Genomic DNA, 26,453 nt, shown 5'->3' with positions numbered 1-26,453 from the left:
CTTGTCGTCTTTAACGAACTCCTTAAGTCCAAGGAGATGACTGAAAATTAATTTTATTCAATCAATATTTTCAAGTAACATAAAAATTCAGTAAACACAATTTATATAAAAGTCATTAATTGCCACAAATTATACGAGAAAGTATGCATTTTGTTTTTCCTTTATTTATTTATTTTTAATAGTTTTTGGGTGTCCAAATATTCCTAATCTAATTTTGAGACGGATAATAATAATAATATACAATTATAATTTATTTATATTTAAAAAAGGATTTTCTAGATAAAAGCAAATTATAGTTTTCTTTTGGGCCCAACAAAACCAAGTGAAGTTGATATATAACAGATGTTGGGCCTTTTTGATTCATGTAGATTATTCGGTCTCTATTCGAAAGTTTTGAGCCCAGATTTAATTAATTTTTCGGCAGCCCAACTCCAGGAATTGTGCCCAATAATTTAAGCCCAAAACTCCAAGTCAACTGTTGATCTTGACCGTACAAATTGAAGAGTTAATCATGGATGTCCATCCACTCATGTAAGTATTCTCTCATGTCCATAATCGTTATGTCTCTCTCTCTCTCTCTCCTCTTTCTCTCTCTATAATACCATCGTAACTCGTTGTCTTTTTCCAGCGACATATTTACGGACCTTGCCGAACAATGAGTGACTTTGATTCCGTAAATTATTGATAGTTTGATACCACATTTAAGAGTACAAAAGATGCCATTTTTATGTAAATTCTTAGCCAATCCTAATATCATATACCCCACCTATGTCTTAGTGTTCTCAATTCATGTACCTTTTATATGTATAAAAATATAATTGAAAATAAAATAAATAGTAGGTGCATAGCATAGATAATGTGATGTGATATAAGACACCATCATATTTACAATTCTAACCACATAACTAATTAAGGATTCAATAATTTGACAAGTATTTATATAATATAATATTGTTTGTAAATTAATTAATAAAATTAACATATAGTTTTGAAGTCTGTACCAAGTCCTGGTGGACAACGACAGCGCGTGGTGAGCCGTAAAAACCAATGTGGGGGACGGGGGCTTTTTCGACATTTCATAAAAATGTCAGAGGAAAGGGCCCTACAGATTTAGAGGCAGCAACATGAAAACTACCTTAGTTTGGACATACCTCATATTACTGACAACTTTTTTATTTCCATCACTGTCCTCGCCCACAAGTGACTCTTGCTCCGCATACGTGGTCTCTCTGCTCATCATATACTAATTCTTTTTTCTCTCTCATTTAATATTTATAATAATAATAATAATAATAATAATTTTATTTATTTTTAATATATATATAGTCTGTCAGGAAGTGTTTTTATCCAAGGAACACCCTACAAATAGTATGTTTTATTGACCCATAAATAAATTCATGGCATTTGTACTTGGATCTAAGAATTTGAATTTTTTTCAAAAATATATAAATAAATATTAGTTATTATTACTATTTTTTTAAATTTTGATTTTATTATTAGTAATATTATTTATTAATTATTATTATAGAAATCGGCGGTAGCACAACTGAAACACAAGTTGCAGTGATTAGTTAAAATTGTAGAGATCTAAGAAATCTAAGTTTGCTTGGCTGGGATTGATCGCAGGGTTTTATGGTATGAAATTTAAATATGTTTTTTTAGATGATTATTTATGTACAGCAAGTTGCTGCAAAAAATTAGAAAAGTGTATGATCATATTTCACACACACACACACACTCATCACACTGCAAACAGGACCAATTGCATGCAGTTGACCAATTGTATGATCCCTCACTGAAAATGAAATCACGGAGCTTTAATTTATTAATATTCCCCAACACAAAAATCTTGCTTGTATTAATATTGTAAAATTAATTAAACATGGTCTTCATTTTTCATGTTTATGTATGTATGTATGTATCTAATTAAGGATTATTACAACATTTGTCATAATTTTCCCTACCATATGACCTCATCTCTCTCTCTCTCTCTCTCTCTCTCTCTCTCTCTCTCTCTCTCTGTGTGTTATTTTTTTTTGGAGTGAATATAAAATAAATAATGTTTTAATGTTTGCTTTGTTATTGAAAAATATCAAAAGAGATCTAATATTGAGAAAAAAAGAAAGAAAGATGAATTAAATGGAATCTACTAGGCATGAAGAAATCTAATTTGTAATTGAATAATTGATTAGTTGCTTTCAGAATTGGTCAAGTGGCCAAAAACTTTTGGGGTCCTATGGAATTAGTATATCATATATGTATATCTTATCGATACATTCTATCAGAGCCTTCTAGTTTAATTTGGATCTTAATTTTTTATTTAATTATGTAAACTCAAAATTGAATTGATTTCTATAATATAATCATATTAAAATGAAATTCTAAATAAAACAAAATGAAAATGAAAATTATCATAAACGGCAAAAACGAGTTAATGAGTACTAAATATGATCGGTTGAGTTGGAACTTTAGACATATGCTATTTGTTTAAATTAAAATTATGGTCAAAATCGAATGCTCGAAAATTACCAATTAATTGGATCACCCGACACAATTTTATATATATTTATATATATAAAATAACAGAGATTTGAGAAATGTTTGGATGGCCCGTTGGCCATATGCTGGCTCCACCGTAGCTTAAAAAAAATTGTAATAAAGTTGATATATATATATATATATATATATATATATATATATATATATATATATATATATATGTGTGTGTGTGTGTGTGTGTGTGTGTGTGTGTGTGTGTGTGTGTGTGAATTATGAAGTGATAAAAGAGTAAGATTAATATTAGGATGGGTGTGGGGGAGGTGGTCTTGTCCTATACATGCAGGCATTCAATGCCTTTTGGCAACACTTTGACAATCATAATATTATTTCATCATGAACTCCATCTATACATACAACTGATTGTATATAAATCTACAGAAGATAGATATATCAAGATTAATAATATTAATATACATATATATATATATATATATAAATATAAAATTAATAATGTGGTGCAGTATATCTTGAGGGTTTCTTTTTTTTTAATTTGAAAATTCCATCAACCGACCCTGTAATCTTAAATTCTGTATAATGTAATAAATCATATGAAATTGTTTTATATGTCACTTCAAGTTCCTAAAGTGTATCATATATACTACAGAATATGCATTAATTTAATTTCCTTATTACCTAACTGAAAAATTCTGGCCATGCATGCTAACATTACATATTTATATTATGTATGTCAGAAGTTTATTCCCAGGGTCATGCAATATTGTTCATACTAATTAATCCCATCACTACTGATCAATCGTACGTGCATGCATGTTCTACTATATATATATATATATATGAACATTATTAAGGATTAATTAACTAATTAGATCTAGCAACTTCTGATCTATGCATCAAGAATATTAATCTACTAACTATAAGAGTCGTAATGTAATATAATAAAATACAAGTCATGTTTAATTATATATTATAAGAATGAAAGGGGGTTTAATAATTAATTTAAAGATAGGGTTCTGTGAAATATATGGTGGTGTGGTTGCATTCTGCTCCTTCCTTTTCATTTTGTCTTTTTTTGTACATGTTTGTTTGGTTGTCAACAAGTCACGTGAATTTCTCGCCCCCACCCCCACCCCCACCCCCCTCCATTTCATCTTCCTTTAAAAGAGCTTCAAAACTTTGCTCATGATGAACAGAACCTTCTACACACATAATTAATCAACACTTCCTTCTACAGTACTTGATTGATATATCAAGCTAGCTAAGAACCCTAATTTTCAATATAATATATAATATAATAAAATGAACCTAAACTCTTTGCCTGCAATAGAGCAAATGAACCACAAGGATCACGATCAACAACACTACCAGCAGCAGCTTCCCTTCGCCTTGATCGCTACTCATCATCAACTTGTTTCTTCTTCTTCTTCGTCTTCTTCGTCTCAACTTTTCTTCACTACGCCACCTCATCATCAACTGTACAACCAGCCCCACTTTCAAGATCATATGGTACATATATAGTTTTACCTTCGTTATTGCATGATCTTCTTGTAGTTCAACCATTAATTAATTAGTACAATGTTATATATATATATATATATATATATATATATATATATATATATATATATATATATATATATATATATATATATATATATATATATATATATATATATATATATATATATATGCTGCCATTTCTCATTAATTAATATTTTATTTTTAATAATCTTGTAGGATGAAAACTATGCTTATCGCGGAGGATCATCATACGAGATCAAGAATAGTAATAATAATAATAATAATAATGGTCTGAAAATAACTCTATGGAAGAAAGAACCAGACGAAGGGGCGGCGGCGGATATTAATCCAGTGAAATGGATGTCTTCGAAGATAAGGTTGATGAAGAGGATGAATAAGAATATTCCGGCAAAATCCAAGATCGACAGCGATCAGAATCCATCTTCAAATTCTTCATTATTAGAAAGTAGCGATCATTTAAGCAGCGGCAATAGTTCCTCGTACAACAACAACAACAACAGCAACTACCCAATTAGGGTTTGTGCTGATTGCAACACCACCAAAACTCCTCTCTGGAGAAGTGGTCCCAAAGGCCCTAAGGTAATTCATTCATTCATTAATTAATTCATCATTTTTTTTCTTCTTAATTATTATTTAATACACATTCCTTAGTTAAATATTTTTTTCTAATACTCCCTTTGTTTTCAAATTATCTGTCGTTTTGGAGATCGGAGAACTTGTCTTCTTTCATTTTATACGCACTTTACAATTCTAACGATGCATTAGTTATTCTTTTCTCAATTTTGCCTTTATTAATTTTAATTAGATTAAGAATGATTTAGTGAAAATAAAGTTAATGAGAAATCTATTTTAGTCACACTATATATTTATTAATTTATTTTTATTACATGTGCAATAATCTAAAACAACACTTATTTCGAAACAGAGAAAGTAAACAAAATTCACACAAGTTAGTGGATCACCATGTTAATTAATATATCTAATTCTTAACATTTTTCTACATTTGATGTGCACACAGTCACTTTGCAACGCGTGTGGGATAAGGCAGAGGAAGGCGAGGCGGGCAATGGCCGCAGCCGCAGCTGCCGCCAGCGGAGCGGTGGTTGCCGCCAACCAGCCGCCACCGGTGCTGAAGATCAAGGTGCAGCACAAGGAGAAGATGGGCAAAAATAATGGACACTCGTCGCAGCTCAAGAAACGCTTCAAAACGGCTGATAATAATACTAATGCCGCCGGATCATCGGCCGATAGTACTAATAACGGAAAGAAGAAGCTCGGTTTCGAGGAATTCTTGATTAATTTGAGCAACAATTTATCGATTCATCGAGTTTTCCCCGATGATGAAAAGGATGCTGCAATTCTGCTTATGGCTCTATCTTCTGGCCTAGTTCATGGTTAAAATTAATTCCAATTTATTTATTTAATTCTTATTTAGAGAGATCATAGGTTAAATCAAGAATTAGGGCAGATTACAATCTTTATTTAAGTTTTTGTGATGGATCATTTGGTAGCTAGGAGATCCAGAGAGTGAGATTTTTGTTTTGTTTTTGTTTTTATTTAATGAATTAAATAAGAGTAATAAAAATTAATTAATTAATTTGTGTGGCGATGTGTTGTAAACATTTTTGGATGGATTTGAACAAGTTGATAACCTAATATGGAGCCAAGCAGGCAGCTCATATGCAACTTGAGGCCTTCAAATTTCGTTTTTTATTTATTTGCTTTTATTTTTGTAATTATCTAAGTGTGTGTGGACCAATGTTTTGAAAATCAGACCGGACAAGCTACTGACTCAATGTTGGACTGATTCAATCGGGTTCAACCGATTTTTTATTTTTTTCTTACAATTATTTGTACATATTTTTTAATAGTAAATAAAACATATTTTCTTTCACATACACTAACTCATTATTCATTTTCAATTGAAACATAAATGGATTTAATATTTTTTCAAGTGGGCAGTAAAATAACGCCGTTTTATTTGTTTATTTCAAAAAACAAAAATTTGGACAAAAAGAACCCGATATTCACTCGAGTTCCGATATTACGTTTCAATCTGTCAAACCGGAGCGGACAAGACAATGGTTCGTGATTTAATCGGTTCAACCGGCCGATCACGTCCGGGTTTCAAAACATTGGTGTGGACACTGGACAAAGAGAAATTATATAAACTACAAAGTGGTGCTTATTATTTAAATAAAAATCAGATAAATTAAGAAATATAATAATATATGTATGGTGGCCGTTATGTTGGTATGCGGCTGGCTGGCGGGTCCCACTGTGAAATATCGGTACAGACTCTTCCTTCATTTCTGTTAATTTAATTTGTATATTCCATAAATAAAAACAAATATAAAAAATTCAAAAACTCTATCACGTACGGTGTTCTCTCTTTCTTCTTTTCCTTCTCTGATTTCTGATTTCTGATTTCTGATTTCGTCTGGTTTTGGATGTACTTTATCAAGTAGTATACAATAAATTCATGAAAAACATTAAAAATAATAATAGCAAGAAAAATAATTACTAGCAATTGTAAACTAATTAAATAGCCATTTTGTATATAATTTTCCTATTCTACTCATTAAACTAAGGTATAACTAACGAAAAAATGGATAGAAGGGTATATATGCCAAAAGGTTAAATGTTTGGGTTATAATTGAAAATACCAAAGTTTCTGGGAGGTGAATGCAAATTTGCAAATAACCCTTTATTTATTTATTTCGTGATTTTCTTGCAAAAACAAAAAAATAAAACGAGTTTTATAAGAAAAAATCCTCTAATTGGTTTTCCAATAATCGCCTCTAGAAAAAAGTTATTTAATTATTTATTCAAAATGATAAATAATAATTTATTTATTCGATTAGGGTTTGTAAATTGGGGAAGCCCTTTCCTTTTCCCCCAAGTTTAGAAAATCCATGTTCAAGATCATCCCAATCTACTGCAAATTTTCCATTTTCAGAGCTCAATTTAACGATTCAATTTGTCAAAATCCAGTTAATCGCACACTTTCCCCCCCTACAGAAACCGCAGACGAAAATTGAGGAAGGAATAAGCAAGATAGTGAAAATGGAGGGAAGCCCACCGGTGTATCAGATTCCAAGTTCAACTGCTGTCAGATTCACCAAATATCTCTGGCGCGGCTTTTTGATTGCCAATTTCGGTCTCGCTGGTTAGTTTTAATTAATTTTATTTTTTTTATTTTTGGCTTTTGTAATTAATTAATGAAATGTTGAAACACAATCGGAATTATGCTTTGAAGTAATCTGGGTTTTGTCTTAATTTTAGTTTAGTCGATGTTCTTGAACTGATTTCTGGGTGTGGGTGTGTGTGTGGGTTTATTCTTCGATCGAGCATTTTACATCGTTCAATTTATGCATTTGGAGGATTTTTTTTGGTTTAAGTGAGGGAAAGATCACAGTTTGAAATGAAAAACGGAAGGTGTTTGGTCATCACTTGATTGCAATTCGAAGTATTTAACCCTAGGTTTATGCATGAAGGTTACTGTGACTATTTCGATTATATATGAACTGCTGTTGTGAAGGATTCATCTTTTAAGATAGTCGGAGAATTTTGTAACCTAGCTTTTAAAATTTTACTTATAACCGGGATTATCTCAGAATTGCCATGGAAACGTCGGATCGAACAAGCTCATTGATTTGATTTGTTAAGAGAGGATTTGAGGACGGATTTCAAATGACTCCAAATGAGACGTATTTGACATCCACAGCGATGACTAAAAAAATAACTGAAAAACGAGTGCTCGAGATTTGAAATTCCCATGGTCAATAGAAACGAGCTCAAATGGATTTGTTATTATGACTTTGAAATTCCTTGCTCAAACCCTTCGATTAAAATGCAACTTAAAACATCATAAAAATAGGCTGCCATGGTTTGCAGGAATAAACACCGCCAGGATAAAAAATAACAGCGACTCTTGAGTTTGGTAATTTGGTTTACATGTTAATCTTTTGTAGCCAGTTAATTGGTGTGCATAACAATTTATTTATTTGTCTTGCTTTTGTCAGACAATTCTTTTGCTCTGCCATCGTTGTTGATCTAGAAAAAAACGATTCAGCAAAGAGAGAAAGAAAAATACACTAATTGATTGAAGCTTTGATGTAATCTGATATTCGTTTGTTAATTGTGTTTGTAGCGTACATGTTTGCTCTGCCGAGTAAGAAAGAAAGACAGAAAGACCAAAGTGAAGTCCCCCCCGAAGCTGCCCACGTTCCTCCTGCCGAAGCTGCCCCCGTTCCTGCTTCCGAAGCTGTCCCCGTTCCTGCTTCCGAAGCTGCCCCCATTCTTGCTGCCGAAGCTGCCCCCATCCATGCTTCCGAAGCTGCCCCCATTCCTGCTTCCGAAGCTGCACCCATTCATGCTTCCGAAGCTGCTCCCGTTCATGCTTCCGAAGCTGCACCCATTAATGCTTCCGAAGCTGCACCCATTCATGCTTCCGAAGCTGCACCCATTCCTGCTGCTGAAACTGCTCCCATTCTAATCCGAGAGGAAACAGTATATTTTCATCCGATTCCAAAGCCCGTGATTGTGCGCCAGCCCATGCCTGAGGAACAGCAACGTGAAATTTTCAAATGGATATTGGAAGAGAGGAGAAAGGTAAAACCCGTGAACCAAGAAGAAATGAAGCGTATTGATGAAGATAAAGCTATTCTCGAAGAATTTATTCGATCTGATTCTGTTCCAACCATTTGATGTTTTTTTAGATTCTTGTCTTCTTTTAGTAGCTAAACTTTTCCAACCCCCCACCTTCCTCCCAGGCTTTTTTTTTTTTTTTTTTTTTTTTTTTTTTTTTTTTTTTAATTTTATCTGTACAAATTTTTGGGGCAATAAATAACTCTTCTGGAACAAGAAGATATCATATAGGCTGCTTCTTTAAGAGAAGATTTTTCTTCTTTAGATGAGATAGGGATCTATATTCTAACTTCATCAGCTTGTGAATTGAAATTTATTTTGTTTTTTAATAGCGAATTTCTCATTGATTTTGAATTTTATTATGCATTTCATATTTTAGGTGACTAATAACATGGAATTTTTCGAATTCGGCCGATTTCGATCAGAAAATTAACGATTTTGGAGAGAGTATTTTCATTCCAAATTACCAAAATTTTCAATTTCTGCCTTTTCCGAAATCCCCTATTTCGATCCGGTTTCCACTCCTAGTCTGGAGATAATACATTGAAAAATGAGGGAAAATAGTACAACAGATGAGTTTGTTGATGGAAGATTTCTTCTTCATTCATCAAATTCTTGTTTACCTAATCTATGTACACTATAAATTCCCATCTTCTTTTGGGCAATGTACCTGAGTTAGATTCCATACCTAAAAACCGGCAATCAAATATGCATTGCCAGTCTTCAGAAATATCAGTCGAAAATCTAAAAAAAAATTAATCGAAGATTCGGAAAAAATATATCAAGAAAATGAAACAAAGTGACTACTTCGTAATCACTGCTGATCAATAGGTTCCTCGATTTTCCGATCACCGGTGAAAACTATATGATCTCCGTCTCTCAACAATTCTATACAGTCGATTTCAGCTCCGTCTCTGCTCAAAACTTTCTCAGGCAAGAAACCATATTTCTTCACACATATTTCCAACAGCTCCTCAAATCCACGTGGCAGCAGCACAAGCTTCCCCGCAATATCCCCCTTCTCCGGGCAGCTCACGGTCAGCCGGGCAGCATAAACCCTCTCGGGTCCCACACTCGTTGCCCTCGTTTTATCCACCGGCGAAATCAAATTTCCTTCCCCACCATTCTGCGCCGCCGACATAATCCCGAATAGAGAATTATGGAAACTATTTTTAACCTTCCTTCTCGGGCGGGTCCTGCTCCACGACCCGTCGGACCCCACAAACGAACCGTCGGGATTGAACGGCACAATCGTCGGCTCGCTCTTGAACCTCCCCAAGAAGCGGACCCCACGGCTCTCCTCCGGAAGAACCGTGACCGTAGGATTACGATCGATCTTGGTGGGGGCTTTATAGTCGTACGATTCGAAGAGGTTCTTGATCTCGTCGTGGCCTTGCTGCTCCGCCAGTTCGCGCGAGCCCCACCCATTATCGTCGGGCGCTTCAATATCGGCGCCCTGGTCAAGGAGATACTTGACTATCTCAAAGTTGCCTTCCGAAACTGCAATGTGGAGAGCGCTGGTGGACCCGTTGTTTTTGGGCTGGCCCACATTGCCACCGTGGCGAACGATTTCCTTGAGCAAGTCCAAGTTGTTTTGTTCGGCTGCTGTGCACGAAAATAGGCCTACGTCACCGCCGGTTATTTTAGCGCCGTTATCTGACAGTAGCTTGATAACTGATTTATGTCCACCGAGCATCGCCTCCCATAACGGCACACTTCCTTCCGAATCTGCACGACAAAAAAAAATTTTAAAAAAATAATTATTTAGAAGTTAAAAAATGTAAATATCGAACAACTAATTAACTACCTCTGCTATTTGGATCGGCTCCAGCATCGAGCAAAAGAAGCACGCAGTTCTCGTTTCCTTGTGATGCTGCAATATGCTGCAAGAAAAAATAAAATAAAGAAATTAGAAAAAAAAAAGGAAATTAGTATAGAGGCCCGCCTATTTAAATAAACGAAGATATTATATACCAAAGCCGTTTTTCCGATATTATCGGATTCGTTAGCATCCAAGCCTCTCTTTAACAAATGATGCAAAAGTAAGTCGTCTCCTCTAAGTGCAGCAAAACATAGAGTGAGAGGTAAGTCCATTCTTCCTCGAGCAAGCATCGTTTCAGTTTCCATAAGTACTCCCTCCATTATCGGATCCTTCGTTTCTTTCAAATGCTGAACATCAAGAAAATTATTCAATGCAATAAGTTCAAAATACCACTATTTATATTTCATTTTCAATTATATATAAAATATATACCTGTAGAAGATTATTCATGATAATTGTCCCATCTCCAACATTAGCTTGAACGATGTTTAAGAATGTGGTACGATTAAGCCGTAATAGCTGGCTTAATCGTTTTGTACGAACTGTGAATAATTGAGGCCTATAGCAAAGCACACCAATTTCACCACAAAGGTCACCGGTTTTCGCCTCTCCAACAACCTGCAATTATTTACAAGTGTTTTTTGGTTAGTTTTTTTTATCGAAAAAAACTCTTCTTTTTTTTTTTAACGAAATTTTGGATTTAAAAATCGAGACTTGCCTGTTCAACCCCATTTTTCATAACCAATAGTTCCTACAAAAATACCACTATACATCATGAGATGGGAATATATAATGTGCGCGGAAAAATATATTGAGTTAATTGCATTTAGTACCCCTAGTGTTACACCGAATTGCTAAAAAACCCTTCGTGTTATAAATATTAGCGAAAAAACCCGTATGATGCATTTTTCTAGCACACAACCCCCTAAATGACGTGTTTTTAAGGGGTAGTTTGCTAATATGGTTGCAGCGTAGGGGGGATTTTGCTAATATTTACAACAAGGGGAGTTCTATTACAATTAGAGTAAACACAAGGGAGCTAAATGCAATAAACCGAAAATATAGTAGTCCAAGAAACGGTGAATGCACATACCACTGCCCCGGTAGCAAGAATATAAAAGTCGGTCGGTGCTTCGTTCTGCAAGATCACATCTTCTTTGGGAGGGAAATACTCGGCTCTCATTTCCGAAACCTTTATAGTACAACACACGATTATGACAAAAAAGTCGAAAATTCATAGAATAAAAAAAGAAAAATAGTTAGGGAGAATTAACAATTTACCAGCTGGAAAAGTAAATCGTTGGACACCCCACGAAACAAGTAGACCTTATCGACTAAAGAGTAGAAAAGGAAATGGGAAATACTCGATCGAATTGCTTTCGGAAGTGAATCGAGTGTTTCTTGCTGTTGAAGCCCCTCCGAATCAGTTCGAAACTTCAGGCATAAATGCGAAAGCATTTGATCTTGAAGGCGAGCTGGCAATTGATTCCTCTGTGCAAAACTCGATGCCGCTTGAATTGTATCCCTCTATACAATTTAAGATGAAATTAAATCGATAATGAGATAGTTGCTAACTTTTTTTTTTCAAAATAAATACATAAATAAATAACTTACGAATTGCCGGGTCTTGCTAGTCCCGTGGACCACTAAATTAGTCATGTTTCCGATCAAATATGCGGTGAGTCCTAAATTGAAGAGCATGTAGAAAATATCGAATATCATTTCTCTCGTATTTTCTGCATGCAAATCTCCATAGCCGACGGTGGTTAGTGTAGTGATGGACCAGTAAATCGAAGTAACATAGCGGACCCACAAGCTCTGCTGAAGGAAATCGTGCATGGATGCTCCGATCCACGTGTTTTGTGGATTTCGATAATGTGCTGCAAGTAGGTAATAAAAGCAACCTGCACAATGTACTGCAAAAAGAGTAACCTGCACACACAAAACAAAAAATCAAGAATTCGAATTCGAATTCAAATTCGTATTTCTCTAAGCTGCATTTTATTTACATAACGAATTTATAAAGGACTTACGCATATAAGCTTCGCACACCGAACCCAAAAGTAGTTGAAGCTTCTATCCTTCTCCAATCTGTTTTTTTTTTCCAAGACGACATAAATAACCGATTATAACAAAAAAATAAAACAAACAAAGCAATATTGAAAAAGAATGAATTTTTATTTTTTTTACCGAGCGAATAAGGCACCGACTCGTCTAAGCCGCCAAAGACGAAGCATGTTGAATAAACCGTAAGTCCGTAACGGTTTAGGGGAGATTTTTTGAGCTAGTTCCGAAGGGATTGTAGAAATAACATCGAATGCTAACCAAGAAGTAGTGTATTTCCAAGCGATTTTCTTTGGATTGTCGACTAGAAGATACGTACTCCGATCCAAGAAAGCTACGAAGAATGTTAGGATTATATCAACCGCGAAAAACCCGTTGACAATGTTGTCCATTATCGACAACGGCCCTCTCGGTTTATCGAGAAACCCGAATTCGAAAGGCGAAGCCCAAGCGGTGTAGATCACTAGGATGACTAGAAATGCCTCCCATGCTCTGTCAAAATTAATTCAATACAACAAATTAAATATAATTTATTAATTGCAATATATAGTTATCTAGAGAAATTAAATAAATGTGTGTTCATATATACAAGTTGATGGTCCATGCTTTTTTCAAGAAAGTCTTGGAAAATTGAATTGAATGTAAGAACATTACATTGACAACATTAGTAAATAAATAAATAAATAAAAAAAAAAAAAAACATGTCCCACCATCAAGATTTTGTGAACTAGGTAGGTGAAGTCCATAAAAGGCAAATAAAATAAAATAAAAAATTAAAATTAAATTGAATAAAAAAAAGGGTTCTTGAAAAAAAAAAAAGAAAACCTATATTGGCGATCATAAGGGGAGATGATGAAAGAACGAAGCTTGATTCTACGATTGCTTCTTGCTCCAAGAGAAGGGAGAATCCCAGTTGACAGGCTGTAATGGCTGCCTTCTCTGGAGAACTGTTCAATCTCCTCCGTCTGTGCGCCGCCGCACATGGAGGCGCCGAACATCCGCCGCCCTCCTCCTCCTCCTCCGTATACATCCTCCATTTTTTTTATTTTTTTTTTTCTGGAAAAAGCAACACGAGGTAATTTATTTACCTTGTGCTCTCTAGTTCTAATTTCTGTCGAATATTTTTCTGCAATATTTATATAGAGGTGGCAATTAATATTTGTATATCTATATTATATATATGTATGTATGTATGTATATATTTGTGCCAAAAAGTATCGGTGGGTGTCCCTACAGACTTCACTTTCAAGAAAGTCTCTATATACGTTGACACCGGAAACCAGCGACAGAAATCAGGGTTTTTCTTTTTCTTTTTCTTTTTCTTCTTTTTTTTTTCTTTCAAGATATATTATTAATTAATTTTGATAAGGGAAGAAGATTTGCATTATGAATTTCTTGTAAATCTTTTGGTCAACAAAGGTCAAATTTATATTGTGTCCGTGTACCTACGTGTTGTAAAATCGAACGGTTCACAAAAATTAAAAATCGGATTTTCAAGAACGGAAATAAAAAAATTTGAGACAGAAACGGGTGGAACTTTTTTTTTTTTTTTTTTTATAATATGAAGTATATAATAATGTTGATATTATAAACATAATTTGTTATAGAAAAAAAGTTTTACTATAGAGTAGAACCTCGCTAAATAAATAATCTCGATTAAATAATGGTTTCTCTCGGTCTCGACTCGGTGAATACATGTTAAATAAATAAAGGTTTAACTGTAAAGGTTTAACTGTAATTAATAAATATTTTGACAATGTGGAAAAAGCAAAAGCAAAAAATCTATATAATTATGCCACCATGCTTGTTGCTTTGGAAAGTCAAAAGGACTTGGATGCAAATTTTGGTTTGAACTTTGAACTGCTTTTTAATTCATAATTGATGTGCTATTGATATTTAATGTTGACTCAATCACAAATTGGCACGTTGTTTGATTTTTCTTATTATATTCTAAATCATTCTTTTATTACAAAAAATTAATCGTTAATCTCAATGCTACAGACTCACCATTTTGGAGCAAATTTTCATGTCGATAAAAATACTTGGTTTTAAATCGTTGATCTACATCAATAGTTATCCGTTAAGCACATATGCATATAAATATTGTATTTTATCAGATGTAGATTCTACAAAATCGCTCGAAGGTGCATTATGAGACAGAACATGTTTTGCCAAATCTACACTTTCTTAAATATTTGCGATTGGGTATTAATTTTTAAATTCCAAAAAGGTAATAAAATCATATTCTGACTTAAGTATCTTCTTATCTTATAACTTATAAGTTATAAGGTTTTTGAACCAGAATCAAGTGTGTTAGACAATCATTCATGTTACACCATAATAAATTAGTATATTAATTAAGTGAAAATATATTTTTTCTTAAATTATTCATCTATACATAATAATAATAATTAATACACATATCAGTATCTATATATGTCTTACACGTGCCATTTCTTTCTTACCTATTTAATAATAAATGGAGTACTTATTTATATAATATATATTCAAAGCTGGGTTGCCACCTTTCATCCTAAAAAATAATAAAATTAAATTAAATAAAAAAGAAAAAAAAAAAGAAAAAAAAAAAAAGAAGAAAGAGAGGTGGATTGACAGAAATCTATGTAGTATATAAAAGTTAGAGGTGGGAGTGGCATACGAGGATGTCATATTGCAACAATTTATGTAAGTGTTCTCTCACATCATTTAATTTTTGGATTTCTTGCTGATTTCTTGGCATTTTCCTCTACCAAGTTGTAATATTGAAATATATACAAAAATAAAAAATATTAAATTAAAAAAGGAAATGGAAATAATTGAGGGTATCGCTCAATGGCAAGTCAAGAGTACAGTCCGATTTATCGAACGAAAATATGCAATCGAACTCGGTTCATTAGGTTAACAAACTTGAGCTCAAAAGAGCTTTTAATGAACGATCTCCAATCGAATCAAGTATCTGGTAGTTTGATTTGAAGTTCTTTCTATTACTATTACGTAGGCATGTTTTGGAGTTTACGAGTCGAACTTAACTCTAAAGTAAATTTTATAATGACCGACAAATCTTGTCAAATTGTTTACTTGAGTAGTTAAATATCATACAATGAAAAATAAAATTAAAATAGTTTATAAAAATATATTAAATGAATTGTTAGTAGCTAGTAGCACGGACACGGAAGCGGCAGATACGGGAAAACGGCATGTCTGATATGAGATAATAATTCTATGGACGGGGCCGGGGCCCACCTAGAATTAAATAACACCGCAGCCGGTAAGTTTCAATCCCACACTTCAAAATTGCCTCAATTTATGGCACACCACACTACCAGCAGTAATTGTTACCACTAACTCTTCATTGGTTCTTCTGGGAAATATCACAATGATATATATAAAAATAAAATTTCAACTTTGTGTAAAGTCGAAGCCACCGCCACCTTGGGATGTAAACGAGCCGAGCCGACCCGTGAGCTCGACGAGCCGGCTCATAAAAAACTCGAACTCGGACTCGAGATTTTCGAGCTCGAGCTTTCTGACAAGCTGAGCTCGAGCCGGTTTTCAGTTGTTCATGAGCTCGCGAGCCGGATTTATTATTATTTTTTATTTTTTATATGTTATTTTTATTTAAATAATGTATAATAATATAAAATATTATAGAAATAAATACAAATATTAAAAATATATATAATTACAATTTAGTTTTTATTTTTTATTTTTTTAAATAATTTTTAATAATTAAAAAAAATTATAAAAAAAAAAAAAAAAAAAAAAAAGACAATGGGCTCGAGCTCGACAAAATTGACACGAGCTCGAGCTCGAGCTCGACAAAATAAACTCGAGCTCGAGCTCGAGCCAGCCAAAAGAGGCGAGCTCGGCTCGTTCACACCCCTACCGCCACCCGTAAAAAAAAGAAAAGAGAAAGAACAACACGTGTAAAGCTTCAAACGTATTGGAGATATAAGTATCAAATAATTCAGACGAGGATAATTATTTATTATCACAACATATGAAAAGTATAAACTTTTGAACGTCGGAAAGTTCAAAATAGGGGACAAGAACAATGCAATAAACCACAATTGACCTTTCTATAGTTTGTTCTTACAACACCATTGATTTACATTGAGCTGTCTAAGAAAGAAAAATGTTAGTACAAGTGTACAACAGAGTTTCTGAATGTGAGAGAGAGAGTAATACCCTATGAGTTGACCGGTTTGCCGTTTAATTTAGGGAAAGGGTCTTGTTTGCTTAAAACCGCCACTTTGCTCTTGTGGGCAAAATAACCTTTAACGAGGTTCTTGTATATAAGAATGGCCATTATGCATTCCACCTGTACAGAACAAAACATAATACAATTGTATAAGCATACTACGATCCATGATTTTTTGCTTACATTGTAGCGTCGAATTATTAAGCATTCAGTTTAAAACCATTGTACTTATTGACGCCTTTTTTGTTAGATTTTATTTGCTTCTTGAAAAAAGTGGCGCAACTTGAGTAAGTTTAGACTGTTTAGTAAATGTACCGAAAAGGAAGAAATACGAAGAAAACATTACCTCATCGACATCCATGTCCATCTCAAGCCATTTCAGTGCTTTAACAATAACGTCTAACTTAATCTGGTGCGCTTTATTTGGATCCTTCTGCTTTTGAATGATATAGCTGTGACAAATGCAAATAGAGAACTTAATCCAAGCACTTGGCGTAACTACCGTAAAGAAAAGGCCCAGTTAACGGTGCTACTAACATTTTCTTAACTAATCGTTGGTAAACTTGGAGCTCTAACTTCTCCAGAACAAGGTATACACCAGACCTTAAGAACCTGACAGTGATGCGGTGGGATAAATTATTTTGTGGATTAGTATCTAACAAAACCTTGTGCCGGATAAAAAAGGAGGGAAGAAAATACTGGTACCTGTCCTCGTGTTCTTGAAGGGCATGTCTTAAAAGTCGAAGATCACCTCTTCGAAGAGCAAGCACAACATCACTATACTGCAAAAAATAGATAAAAGGACGGACATCTTACATATCATGTATATATATGTGTTTCTGTGTGTTATTATTTATTTCACATCCACTTGTGCATGTATGATAAAATAACAAAGACCGAACATTGAACAAGTAAACCAAATAGAAAGGAGGATAACTTGAAAAATGATTTAATGATGATTTTAGTAGTAAAATGTTTTCCTAAATGTATGATAAAATACAATACTTAGGGGACGTATTAATGGTCAGCATAGAGATCATACATACCTCAGTTAAGTTAAACTTCTCAAGAAGCGTTGTTCTAGGTAGGATGCCGATGGAGAGCTTCACAGGTATCAGATATTTTAGTATCATCCTATTGGAAAAAGAATAGAGGATAAGTAAGCAGTAAAGAAAGACCCGTCATCTACCTAAAAAATGAAAACTATTGAAAGAAAAGGGCAAGCTAAAGAACAAAGAATTTACAATGAATACTTTAAAAAACCGAAGAACGTTGTCATTATGAACTAAAAAACCTAGCTAACACATGTAGGAAGTGCTTTATGCTTCGGTATTTTGCAAATTTGCTTCAGTTTTATGAATAACAATGAAATGAGAATATATAGGCACCGTGTGGGGACCTTATATTTGCTTCTTTACTTGCATTGCAATGCGCCAACGCATATGATAATTTGTGGTCGGCAGCTGGAAAGTTTTCATTGTACACCTCGAGACGACCAGTGTAATACATGTATGTGACCTTATCCCTGTCCGGGAACTCCTCAAAGTCAAAAAATTTAGCGGTTTCGATACTCCTTATCACACTGCGACATAAGTGCACAGTCCCCAGCTTGAAATAAATTTTAAATAGTTGGCATGTCACGTATAAAGCACCGACGCGTTTTGCTCCTTTCCCAGCAAGAACACCAAAAACTTTCATGAGGAAAGAACCAGCACCTTTCAATTTTTCCGGGGTTTTCCCTATTGAAGCCAACTCTATATCAGCCTTCAAATGCAACAGCATAAATTAGTTAGCTTTTGTGAGTCTCCTCTTTAATGTATGTGCGTATTCCACAAGGAAAACGAGAGAAACTAATGTACATCTTACCCTCTCTGCAAGAATCCTAACTTCATATGCGATCACATACAGTGCTTCCAACGCCCATGCTGATTCCCAATTTCGAAATTCCTGAATAAAAGCACTACAGTTCTCCATCATTAGGAATTACACTAGCACGCAGAAAGCCGAAGCATAAAACAACTTTTTGTTGAAAACAAACATACTTGGATACTTTTTCAAATGCCACGTAAGCCTCAACCAGATTTCTCAGCCGATAACTCTGCAAGGCACGGAATATAGGAACTAGAATGTCTGTATACTGCGAATATTTCTCAGATTGCCTAATAATTCTGTTAGCATCCTGCAGATTTAAATAGCAACGTCAATTACCTAGACGATTTGAGAAGCCATACTTTCCCAAGGAATTACTTTAGGCACGTTGTAATATATACGTACATTTCAACAAATGATTGAAGCAAAATTAAAAACAGAAATCTGCCTTAAAATGCCAATTCACAATTATGAATTATATACCAAAATTAGCATTTCAACATAGTTTACTGCCAGAAATCAGATTCTCTCCAACCACACTTTGAGCTACTTGCAGATGTGCGGATTCACCAGAGAATCAAACTTCAGTACCACATCAACCCAACCTAATTACTATGCAGAAGCACAACTTAACTATACTTCAAAGCCGTGAATTTTCGAGGTGGTTGCAGCTTTAATAAATTCAAAGCAGAAATTTTACGAGTACGCTAAAATTGAAAGTATAAAACGAGAAATTGGACCTGGTAGGTGTTGAGGGCGTCGGCGAGGGAGAGGAGAGCGGGGGAGTTGGAGGAGACGGAGAGGAGACGGCTGAGGGATTGGCCATCCTGATACGAAACGGCGTCGGAGAATCGTGTTAGGTACTCGGTGATTCGCCGGTGAGCTTCTCCCATGCTTACATATGCTGCCATTTTCACTGTCAATGTAGAAAGAAAGCCCTGCAACAATTTCACTCGGCGGTGCTTCGGTAATACGACGTCGTTACGGTTTTAGGTTTCGTGCTTTGTTGTTATATGGAGCGGGTACGGGTTTGGGTTTTTTTGGTGGCTCCGATTGGTCCACTAATAATGGGCCGTAGCCCAATCAATATGCATAGGTCTTGTAAGGCCTTGTTTTGTGAACTATTATTAGATTTAACAATCTTTTTTAAATGTTTGGAGTTTTTATATATATATAATTAATCACATTAAAATAAAGGATAATACGGCAAATTACGACCACCCATGGAGTAAGGTCAAATTACGAGTAAAAAAAACTAGGGATGGCAATGGGTACGGGTTTGGCGGGTCTTGGACCCGGAACCGACCCGTTTGGGGCGGGTCTGGGTCAGCTAAATGGTTTTGGGTCGGGTAATGGGTTTAAGTTTCTAGAACCGGATGGGTCTGGTCGGGTTACGGGTCTTATTGGAACCGACCCATAACCGACCCGTGTATATATATATATATATATATATATATATATATATAATTTCGGATTTCATTTATCAAACTATCAATTTTCATTCTGTCTATTCTCATTTACCTATTTTCACTGTTTACTTTTTCGAATCTCATTTCTCATCATTAATATTTAACACTTGTCGACCACCGCTAATTTTCTTGCATTTTAGATTTTACTTATTATCGAAATTAAATATAAGTGTGCAAATTTAGGTCGGATGACCTGTTTTAATAGAAAAATCGGATGCCATAGTATGACACGTGGATATTTTAAATAAAAATATGATTAGAATTCTAATAATTGGAAAGAAAAAAAGAAAACCCCAGCATAACCCGTAACCCCTCTAACCCTAATTATAATCAACGTTGATTTATTAAGAGTTAAGACTTAAGAATGCCACGTGTCAAAAAATTAATGGAATCCGATTTATATTAAATATCGGCTGATTCGCTCAGAATTTAATCTCTAAATATAATTAATTGTAATTGTATTGTTCATGTTATATCACTTGTAGAGATTTTTTAAAATATTTTATTTTAGTATTGAAATTATTTCGTAAAAATATACAAGCAAAATGTTATGAAAGTTAAAAAATATTAAACTTTTTGTATGTTAACGGGTCTAGCGAATCTGGCGGGTCAAAACTGTTTAGTTAGGGTCTGGGTTGGGGCGAGTCTGGGTCTAAGCTAAAACGGGTTGGGGCGAGTCTTGGGTTTATATATTTTTCGTGGGTCGGGTCTTGGGTTTAGGCAAACCCGACCCAGAACCAACCCGTTGCCATCCCTAAAAAAAACCTCGTGTTTGTACATAAATTGTGGGGTACGCCAAATTTACACCATTTAGCGTTTGGTTCGATAAAAAACCGAATTACCAAAAATTTATTAAAAATATTAAAATTTTGATTTTTTTGATTTTGTTTTTAGTTTAAATACTAATATTGCATATTTATAAACTAAAGTGAAACCAAATACCACCTGAATTAAGGGTTCGGTAATCGGCATGTACGAATTTTCGTTCGGCTCGATTCGATCGATTTACCGGCCGAGTGAACACCCCTACCCCTAGATAAATAAGACATCGTAAAGGACGTATAAGACAATATATAATTAATTGGTGGATGAGTTTTTTGGTAATTTATCCAATATTAATAACATAAGAGTTTTCATTGGATGTTGAATCTGCAGGAACTTCCATACACGCCGTGGAATCTACCTACCCACTTGGCGGAGAGCAACTCCACCAACCAACCACCGTCAGCTGTCATTTCCTCCAGTTCACTACTTTCCGACCATCTTTCAAAAATCTAGATTCCCCCAAATTCTACAGAAAAAAAACCCATCTTCATCGTTGAACCTCTGACCTAACCCCAGAATCTCGGAGCACATGGCTTCCAATTCAGCACCCATCTTCACCCGAAACGAACAAAAGCCAATGCCGATCTCAACTAAAGAAGAAGAAGAAGCAGAAAACGAGCTTCCGATATCGAATTCATCCTCCAAATCCGCCCTTTTACCCTCCAACCCCTCTTCCAAACCCCCTCGCAAACCAGTAACCACCACACTTCTCTTCGTCTGCCTCGTCACCTCCACCTGCGTCTCTCTCTCCGCCGCCGTCGCCTTCGCCTTTCTCTTCTTCTCCGCCGCCTCCTCTCCGGCTAACTCCCTTTCCACCAATTCGGTCTCGAGATCTCTCTCGAAGCTCAAACACCCAGTTGTTCTACTGATCTCCTCCGACGGGTTCAGATTCGGGTACCAATTCAAAACGGATACTCCGAATATAGACCGGCTGATCCAAAACGGGACGGAAGCCGAGCACGGATTGATCCCCGTTTTCCCAACGTTGACTTTCCCCAACCACTACTCCATTGTCACTGGCTTGTACCCAGCTTACCACGGCATTATCAACAACAAATTCTCCGATCCCGTAACCGGCGACAAATTCAACATGGGCAGCCACGAGCCGAAGTGGTGGCTCGGCGAGCCGCTTTGGGAGACCGTAGCGAATCACGGCTTGAAGGCTTCGACTTACTTCTGGCCTGGCTCTGAGGTGCACAAGGGTTCTTGGGATTGCCCTAAAGATTACTGTATGTTTTACAATGAATCCGTGCCGTTCGATGACAGGGTCGATACCGTATTGAACTACTTCGATTTGCCGAGCGATGAAATCCCTTCATTCATGACGTTGTATTTCGAGGATCCAGATCACCAGGGTCACCAGGTGGGGCCCGACGATAAACAGATTACTGAAGCGGTTGCTAATATAGATAGATTGATCGGAAGATTGATAACCGGTTTGGAAGAAAGAGGAATCTTCGAGGATGTGCATATGATTATGGTGGGTGATCATGGCATGGTTGGCACTTGTGATAAAAAGATGATCTTTTTAGATGATTTGGTTAATTGGATCGATATTCCGACGGAATGGGTTCAGTCTTACACTCCATTGCTCGCGATTCGCCCACCGGCTAATTATTCTTTGGCTGATGTTGTGGATAAGATGAACGAGGGTTTGAAGTCGGGTAAAGTGAATAACGGCGAATATTTGAAGGTTTATTTAAAGGAGGACTTGCCGAGTAGGTTGCACTATTCAGATAGTTATAGAATCCCTCCGATTATTGGGTTGGTGGAAGAAGGGTTTAAGGTGGAGCAGAAGAATTCGAAGATTCAAGAATGTGGAGGTGCGCATGGTTACGACAATGCGTTTTTTTCGATGAGGACTATTTTTATTGGTCATGGACCAGAATTTGCTGTCGGTAGAAAGATTCCGTCTTTTGAGAATGTTCAGATATACAATTTGGTTACTTCGATTCTGGGAATTGACGGAGCTGTCAATAATGGGACATCTTCGTTTCCACAGGGTGTTCTTTTGCCTAGCCGTTGAAACTTGAAAAACTCCTTTATCATCTCCAATCAAGTGGAACTACTTGGAGAAATTGGACGGTTGAGATTTTCCGTAATGATGAATTATCGCAATGAGTTCATGGCGAGATTGATGTATAACTATTTATTAAACTCATGCTTTTATCAAGTTTGTTAGACGAAACCGAGTAGGTATCGATATGTTGTGTAATATGCTCTCTGTATTTGTAACCCTTTTACAAGGGGTAATTTTTCGTCACTCGATGAGTAGTTGAATCTGTAATTGTAATCTTCTTGTTCAAGTATTACCCTTTTACATATGAATGCATGTGGTTGAAGGGTAAGACTAGAGCGCCGTGTGTTCGAGAAATTTATTCGAATATACAATCTTAATTTGGTTTATCAAATTGTTATTTATTTTTCGCAAGTTCGCATTATATAGTTGAAACATAAATGTACTGCACTAACTGATGTTTCTTTTAGCTGCTTGTCGTCTTCGTCTATATCGGTATTGCTCTGGTTGTTTTATTTATTTCGGAAGCTGATTAATATTGAACAGAGTGGGTAAGCTTCAAAACGGTGAGTTTTTTTTGAATTTGGAGTCTATTAAATCAGCACAATCGTCATTTAAATTGGCCACTGACAGTTGAAGCGAAAATCGTGTTATGTACACAGGTGATTCGCCGTATGTGTAGATTTACAGTTTAAATCCACCCAATGTAGCGTCTAAAAATTCCGGGATTATTCAATGAAAAAAATCCATGTTCCTGCCTTGTCGATCACATGTATGTATAAAAAAATGCAAGTAAAAAAAAAAAAAAAACCTACTTAATCTTAAAGATTGAAAAAACATATTCCTGCCTTGCCAAACACATGCATGTATAAAAAATTCAAGAAATCTTAAATTAATCATACGATTGATTCTCAATAAGATCTTGTCTTCTAATTTTCTGCAATTGCATGCCATGTGCACTTATAAAATGTTAGTTTCGATCTGATCCGTTCGATTAACACTACCGCGCCGCGCGTACCAATCTCACCTACTGTTCCTTGTGTTGACTGTTAAGTGTATATTTATACACTTAATTGTACCTTTTAATTGGAGCTTTTGGTGTGTTTTAATGATAATTGGTGCTTAAAATGACTATTATTTATATTTTAGGTGCAAATTGGAGAATTGACAACTTTTGGGGTGAAAACTGCAATTTCGGAGAAAAAGTGGGCCAAAAGTGAAAAAAGCAGAATTCTGGAGAATTAAAAGACCGCACGGCCGTGCGGATTTTAGTTCTCAATCTCACACGGCCGTCCGGGTGGACGTGAAGGCGCAGTGAAGAAATTTTAATTACACAAGGAAACCCGCCCTATTATATTTTTGCACCCTATTTAAAGGCCAAGAGCACACAATTAGATAAATCTTTTACCTTTTATCGTTATTATTAGTTCTTAGTTTTTTATCTTTTCTACACGCAATCAAGGAGCAAGAGAACGAAGACGAAGACTTGACGACTCTTCATCCTAGTTTTCCTTTTTCCTTTTCTTTTCTGATTTTTATGAACTTTCGTATTTTTATTATGTTTTTCGTTACGAACATGAGTAGCTAAGTTTTTATTCTAGGATTTTATTGGAACCCTATGTGGTAATTCGAACCTATTTTTCTACTTTTATGCAAGTTTAATTCTTCGATTATTTCGTCTATCTTGATCTTATTTAGTGCATGAGCGTAGCTAACTTATGTTGCTATTTGTTATTGTTAGAATTGATTGACAGATCGTTTTAATAATTAGAACAGGGATAGAAGAGCCTTCGAGTAGTTTTTCACCGAATGCGTGTGTTGATTGCATGTATTATCGTAGACATACAGATAATACCTTAGGTAGCCGTTTGCGAGACTTGCTATTTAATGCTTTATTTATACTAGGTTTGCATAGACATATAGTCAATCTTTTATGAATAATAGGTTTATAGCGCATCGACAGCTGGTTATGAATAATTTCGTGTCTTGGGTTAATAATCGGGAATCGTAACTTGCATGATAGGAGATTAATCGGGTGAAGAATTATCGCATAGGGGGAAGATAAAATCCTAGATCCGTTTATTATTGATATTTTCTCGTGATTACTTGCTTTCTCAATTAGTTTAATTTATTTAGTTAATTAATTTGACAACCCTGCGTAGGCTGGATAAAAATCACAATTGTTAGGATTTGGTACTTAGGATTAAATAATTTGCGTATTCCCTGTGGGATCGACATCCGACTCTCACGAGTCTACTTTACTACTTGTTTGCGATACGTACACTTGCGTGTTGGTATTTAGCACCCAACAAGTTTTTGGCGCCGTTGCCGGGGACTACGGCTAAATTATTTATTTATCCTAATATTAAATTTGAACAATTTTTCTTACTTCAGCCAAATTTTTTTTTATTTTATTTAATTATTTTTTTTTTTTTTTAGGTACTTTTTATGCGAAGAGGACACGACACGAGCCTGCTACCTCTTGATCCCGAAATTGAGCGAACGTTTAGGCAAGCCAGGAGAAATCAACGGTTAGCCCAAAACACTCCGGCAACGATGGAAGAAGAGATAAATCGTGGGAGAGGTGACCAAGGGCATCTACCGAATGCAGTGGGGGAAATCATCAATGAACAAGAGCAACGCCAGCTAATTAATCCACCACCTCGTCAACGAGCACTGCATGAGTACACCGTTCCAACGCTAAATGGATTTCAATCAAGCATCCAGCAGCCCCCCATTGAAGCCAATAATTTCGAAATTCGAGCGGGACTCCTCACGATGCTCCAAAACAACGGTTTATTCAGCGGATTGTCTCATGAAGACCCACATCTCCACTTGGTCAACTTTCTAGAGACGTGTGATTCGCACAAGATGAACGGAGTGACACCCGAAGCACTGCAACTCCGCCTGTTCAAGCACTCCCTACAAGGAGCAGCCCGAGAATGGTTGCAAACTCGCGCACCGCACTCCATCTCGTCTTGGGCCCAGCTAGCGCAACTTTTCATGAACACATACAACTCCCCAACAAAAACAGAGAGAATCCGGAGAGAAATTCAAAACTTCATACAAGAAGCCGGTGAAGCGTTATTCGAGACGTGGGAGCGGTTCAAGCAGTTAGTAAGGAGGTGCCCGAATCACGGACTTCAAGAGTGGCGCCAGCTGCAAATATTTTACGATGGGCTACAAGACAACTCGAGAACCGTGCTCGACTCTGCAGCTGGAGGAATGTTCATGAGTCTGACTTACGATGAAGCATACGAGCTTTTGGAGCGAATCGCCAGAAATAAATACATGCGGGCATCGGATCGGTCGAATAGCGGAGCCGTCAAGACGGGAGGAATTTTGGAGTTAGACGGAGTCACTGCAATCACGGCCCAGTTAGAAAAGTTATCGAAGCAAGTAGCGGCTTTGCAAACTCAGCAAGTCCATGCAGTCCAAGCTCCTGACCAGCGCATAGAAGAAACGGAGTCTCTGAAT

At 35.7% G+C, this 26,453-nt stretch overlaps 5 protein-coding genes across 5 annotated transcripts; 3 read left to right on the top strand and 2 right to left on the bottom strand.

The window, feature by feature from the left end:
• The first annotated feature begins 3,704 nt into the window (after positions 1-3,704).
• Positions 3,705-5,679, top strand: LOC105968460 (putative GATA transcription factor 22). Its single transcript, XM_088824455.1, has 3 exons — positions 3,705-4,023; positions 4,255-4,638; positions 5,078-5,679. The coding sequence occupies exons 1-3, from the start codon at positions 3,817-3,819 to the stop codon at positions 5,456-5,458; spliced, it is 972 nt and encodes a 323-aa protein (XP_088680581.1). The 5' UTR covers positions 3,705-3,816; the 3' UTR covers positions 5,459-5,679.
• Positions 5,680-6,824: 1,145 nt separating this feature from the next.
• On the top strand, positions 6,825-9,038 carry LOC105968990 (uncharacterized). Its single transcript, XM_012993705.2, has 2 exons — positions 6,825-7,228; positions 8,213-9,038. The coding sequence occupies exons 1-2, from the start codon at positions 7,126-7,128 to the stop codon at positions 8,767-8,769; spliced, it is 660 nt and encodes a 219-aa protein (XP_012849159.2). The 5' UTR covers positions 6,825-7,125; the 3' UTR covers positions 8,770-9,038.
• Positions 9,039-9,286: 248 nt separating this feature from the next.
• On the bottom strand, positions 9,287-13,924 carry LOC105968992 (potassium channel AKT1). Its single transcript, XM_012993707.2, has 11 exons — positions 13,421-13,924; positions 12,722-13,087; positions 12,565-12,622; positions 12,146-12,463; positions 11,813-12,058; positions 11,625-11,723; positions 11,250-11,282; positions 10,964-11,149; positions 10,684-10,878; positions 10,517-10,592; positions 9,287-10,437 (listed from the first exon to the last, which is right to left on the bottom strand). Exons 1-11 carry the CDS (start codon positions 13,630-13,632, stop codon positions 9,524-9,526), a joined length of 2,703 nt encoding a protein of 900 aa, XP_012849161.2. The 5' UTR covers positions 13,633-13,924; the 3' UTR covers positions 9,287-9,523.
• Positions 13,925-16,522: 2,598 nt separating this feature from the next.
• On the bottom strand, positions 16,523-19,651 carry EER5 (proteasome family protein). Its single transcript, XM_012993504.2, has 9 exons — positions 19,406-19,651; positions 18,839-18,975; positions 18,663-18,756; positions 18,196-18,560; positions 17,843-17,930; positions 17,502-17,578; positions 17,334-17,408; positions 17,143-17,248; positions 16,523-16,916 (listed from the first exon to the last, which is right to left on the bottom strand). The coding sequence occupies exons 1-9, from the start codon at positions 19,574-19,576 to the stop codon at positions 16,785-16,787; spliced, it is 1,245 nt and encodes a 414-aa protein (XP_012848958.1). The 5' UTR covers positions 19,577-19,651; the 3' UTR covers positions 16,523-16,784.
• A 1,556-nt stretch (positions 19,652-21,207) lies between these two features.
• Positions 21,208-23,365, top strand: LOC105968831 (nucleotide pyrophosphatase/phosphodiesterase 1). The gene has a single exon (XM_012993502.2). The coding sequence runs from the start codon at positions 21,489-21,491 to the stop codon at positions 22,983-22,985; it is 1,497 nt and encodes a 498-aa protein (XP_012848956.2). The 5' UTR covers positions 21,208-21,488; the 3' UTR covers positions 22,986-23,365.
• The last annotated feature ends 3,088 nt before the right edge of the window (positions 23,366-26,453 follow it).

Source organism: Erythranthe guttata, chromosome 10, assembly GCF_056151865.1.
Source record: "Erythranthe guttata isolate IM_541 chromosome 10, IM_541, whole genome shotgun sequence".
Classification (NCBI taxonomy): Eukaryota; Viridiplantae; Streptophyta; class Magnoliopsida; order Lamiales; family Phrymaceae; genus Erythranthe; species Erythranthe guttata.
Note: the sequence above shows the minus strand (reverse complement) of the source record. Positions and strands in the feature narration are given on the sequence as shown.

What these genes read in the sequence shown, in the direction of transcription:
- LOC105968460 (XM_088824455.1), top strand. Translation starts at nt 3,817, where the DNA reads ATGAACCTAAACTCTTTGCCTGCAATAGAGCAAATGAACCACAAGGAT. An exon ending in CCCACTTTCAAGATCATATG is followed by an intron (nt 4,024 to 4,254) that starts GTACATATATAG and finishes ATAATCTTGTAG; the next exon opens with GATGAAAACTATGCTTATCG. An exon ending in GTGGTCCCAAAGGCCCTAAG is followed by an intron (nt 4,639 to 5,077) that starts GTAATTCATTCA and finishes ATGTGCACACAG; the next exon opens with TCACTTTGCAACGCGTGTGG.
- LOC105968990 (XM_012993705.2), top strand. Translation starts at nt 7,126, where the DNA reads ATGGAGGGAAGCCCACCGGTGTATCAGATTCCAAGTTCAACTGCTGTC. An exon ending in TGCCAATTTCGGTCTCGCTG is followed by an intron (nt 7,229 to 8,212) that starts GTTAGTTTTAAT and finishes TTGTGTTTGTAG; the next exon opens with CGTACATGTTTGCTCTGCCG.
- LOC105968992 (XM_012993707.2), bottom strand. Translation starts at nt 13,632, where the DNA reads ATGGAGGATGTATACGGAGGAGGAGGAGGAGGGCGGCGGATGTTCGGC. An exon ending in GTCGGTGCCTTATTCGCTCG is followed by an intron (nt 12,623 to 12,721) that starts GTAAAAAAAATA and finishes AAAAAAAAACAG; the next exon opens with ATTGGAGAAGGATAGAAGCT. An exon ending in TTCTTGCTACCGGGGCAGTG is followed by an intron (nt 11,283 to 11,624) that starts GTATGTGCATTC and finishes GTATTTTTGTAG; the next exon opens with GAACTATTGGTTATGAAAAA.
- EER5 (XM_012993504.2), bottom strand. Translation starts at nt 19,576, where the DNA reads ATGGCAGCATATGTAAGCATGGGAGAAGCTCACCGGCGAATCACCGAG. An exon ending in TTAGGATTCTTGCAGAGAGG is followed by an intron (nt 18,561 to 18,662) that starts GTAAGATGTACA and finishes TTGCATTTGAAG; the next exon opens with GCTGATATAGAGTTGGCTTC. An exon ending in AGAAGTTTAACTTAACTGAG is followed by an intron (nt 17,579 to 17,842) that starts GTATGTATGATC and finishes TATTTTTTGCAG; the next exon opens with TATAGTGATGTTGTGCTTGC.
- LOC105968831 (XM_012993502.2), top strand. Translation starts at nt 21,489, where the DNA reads ATGGCTTCCAATTCAGCACCCATCTTCACCCGAAACGAACAAAAGCCA.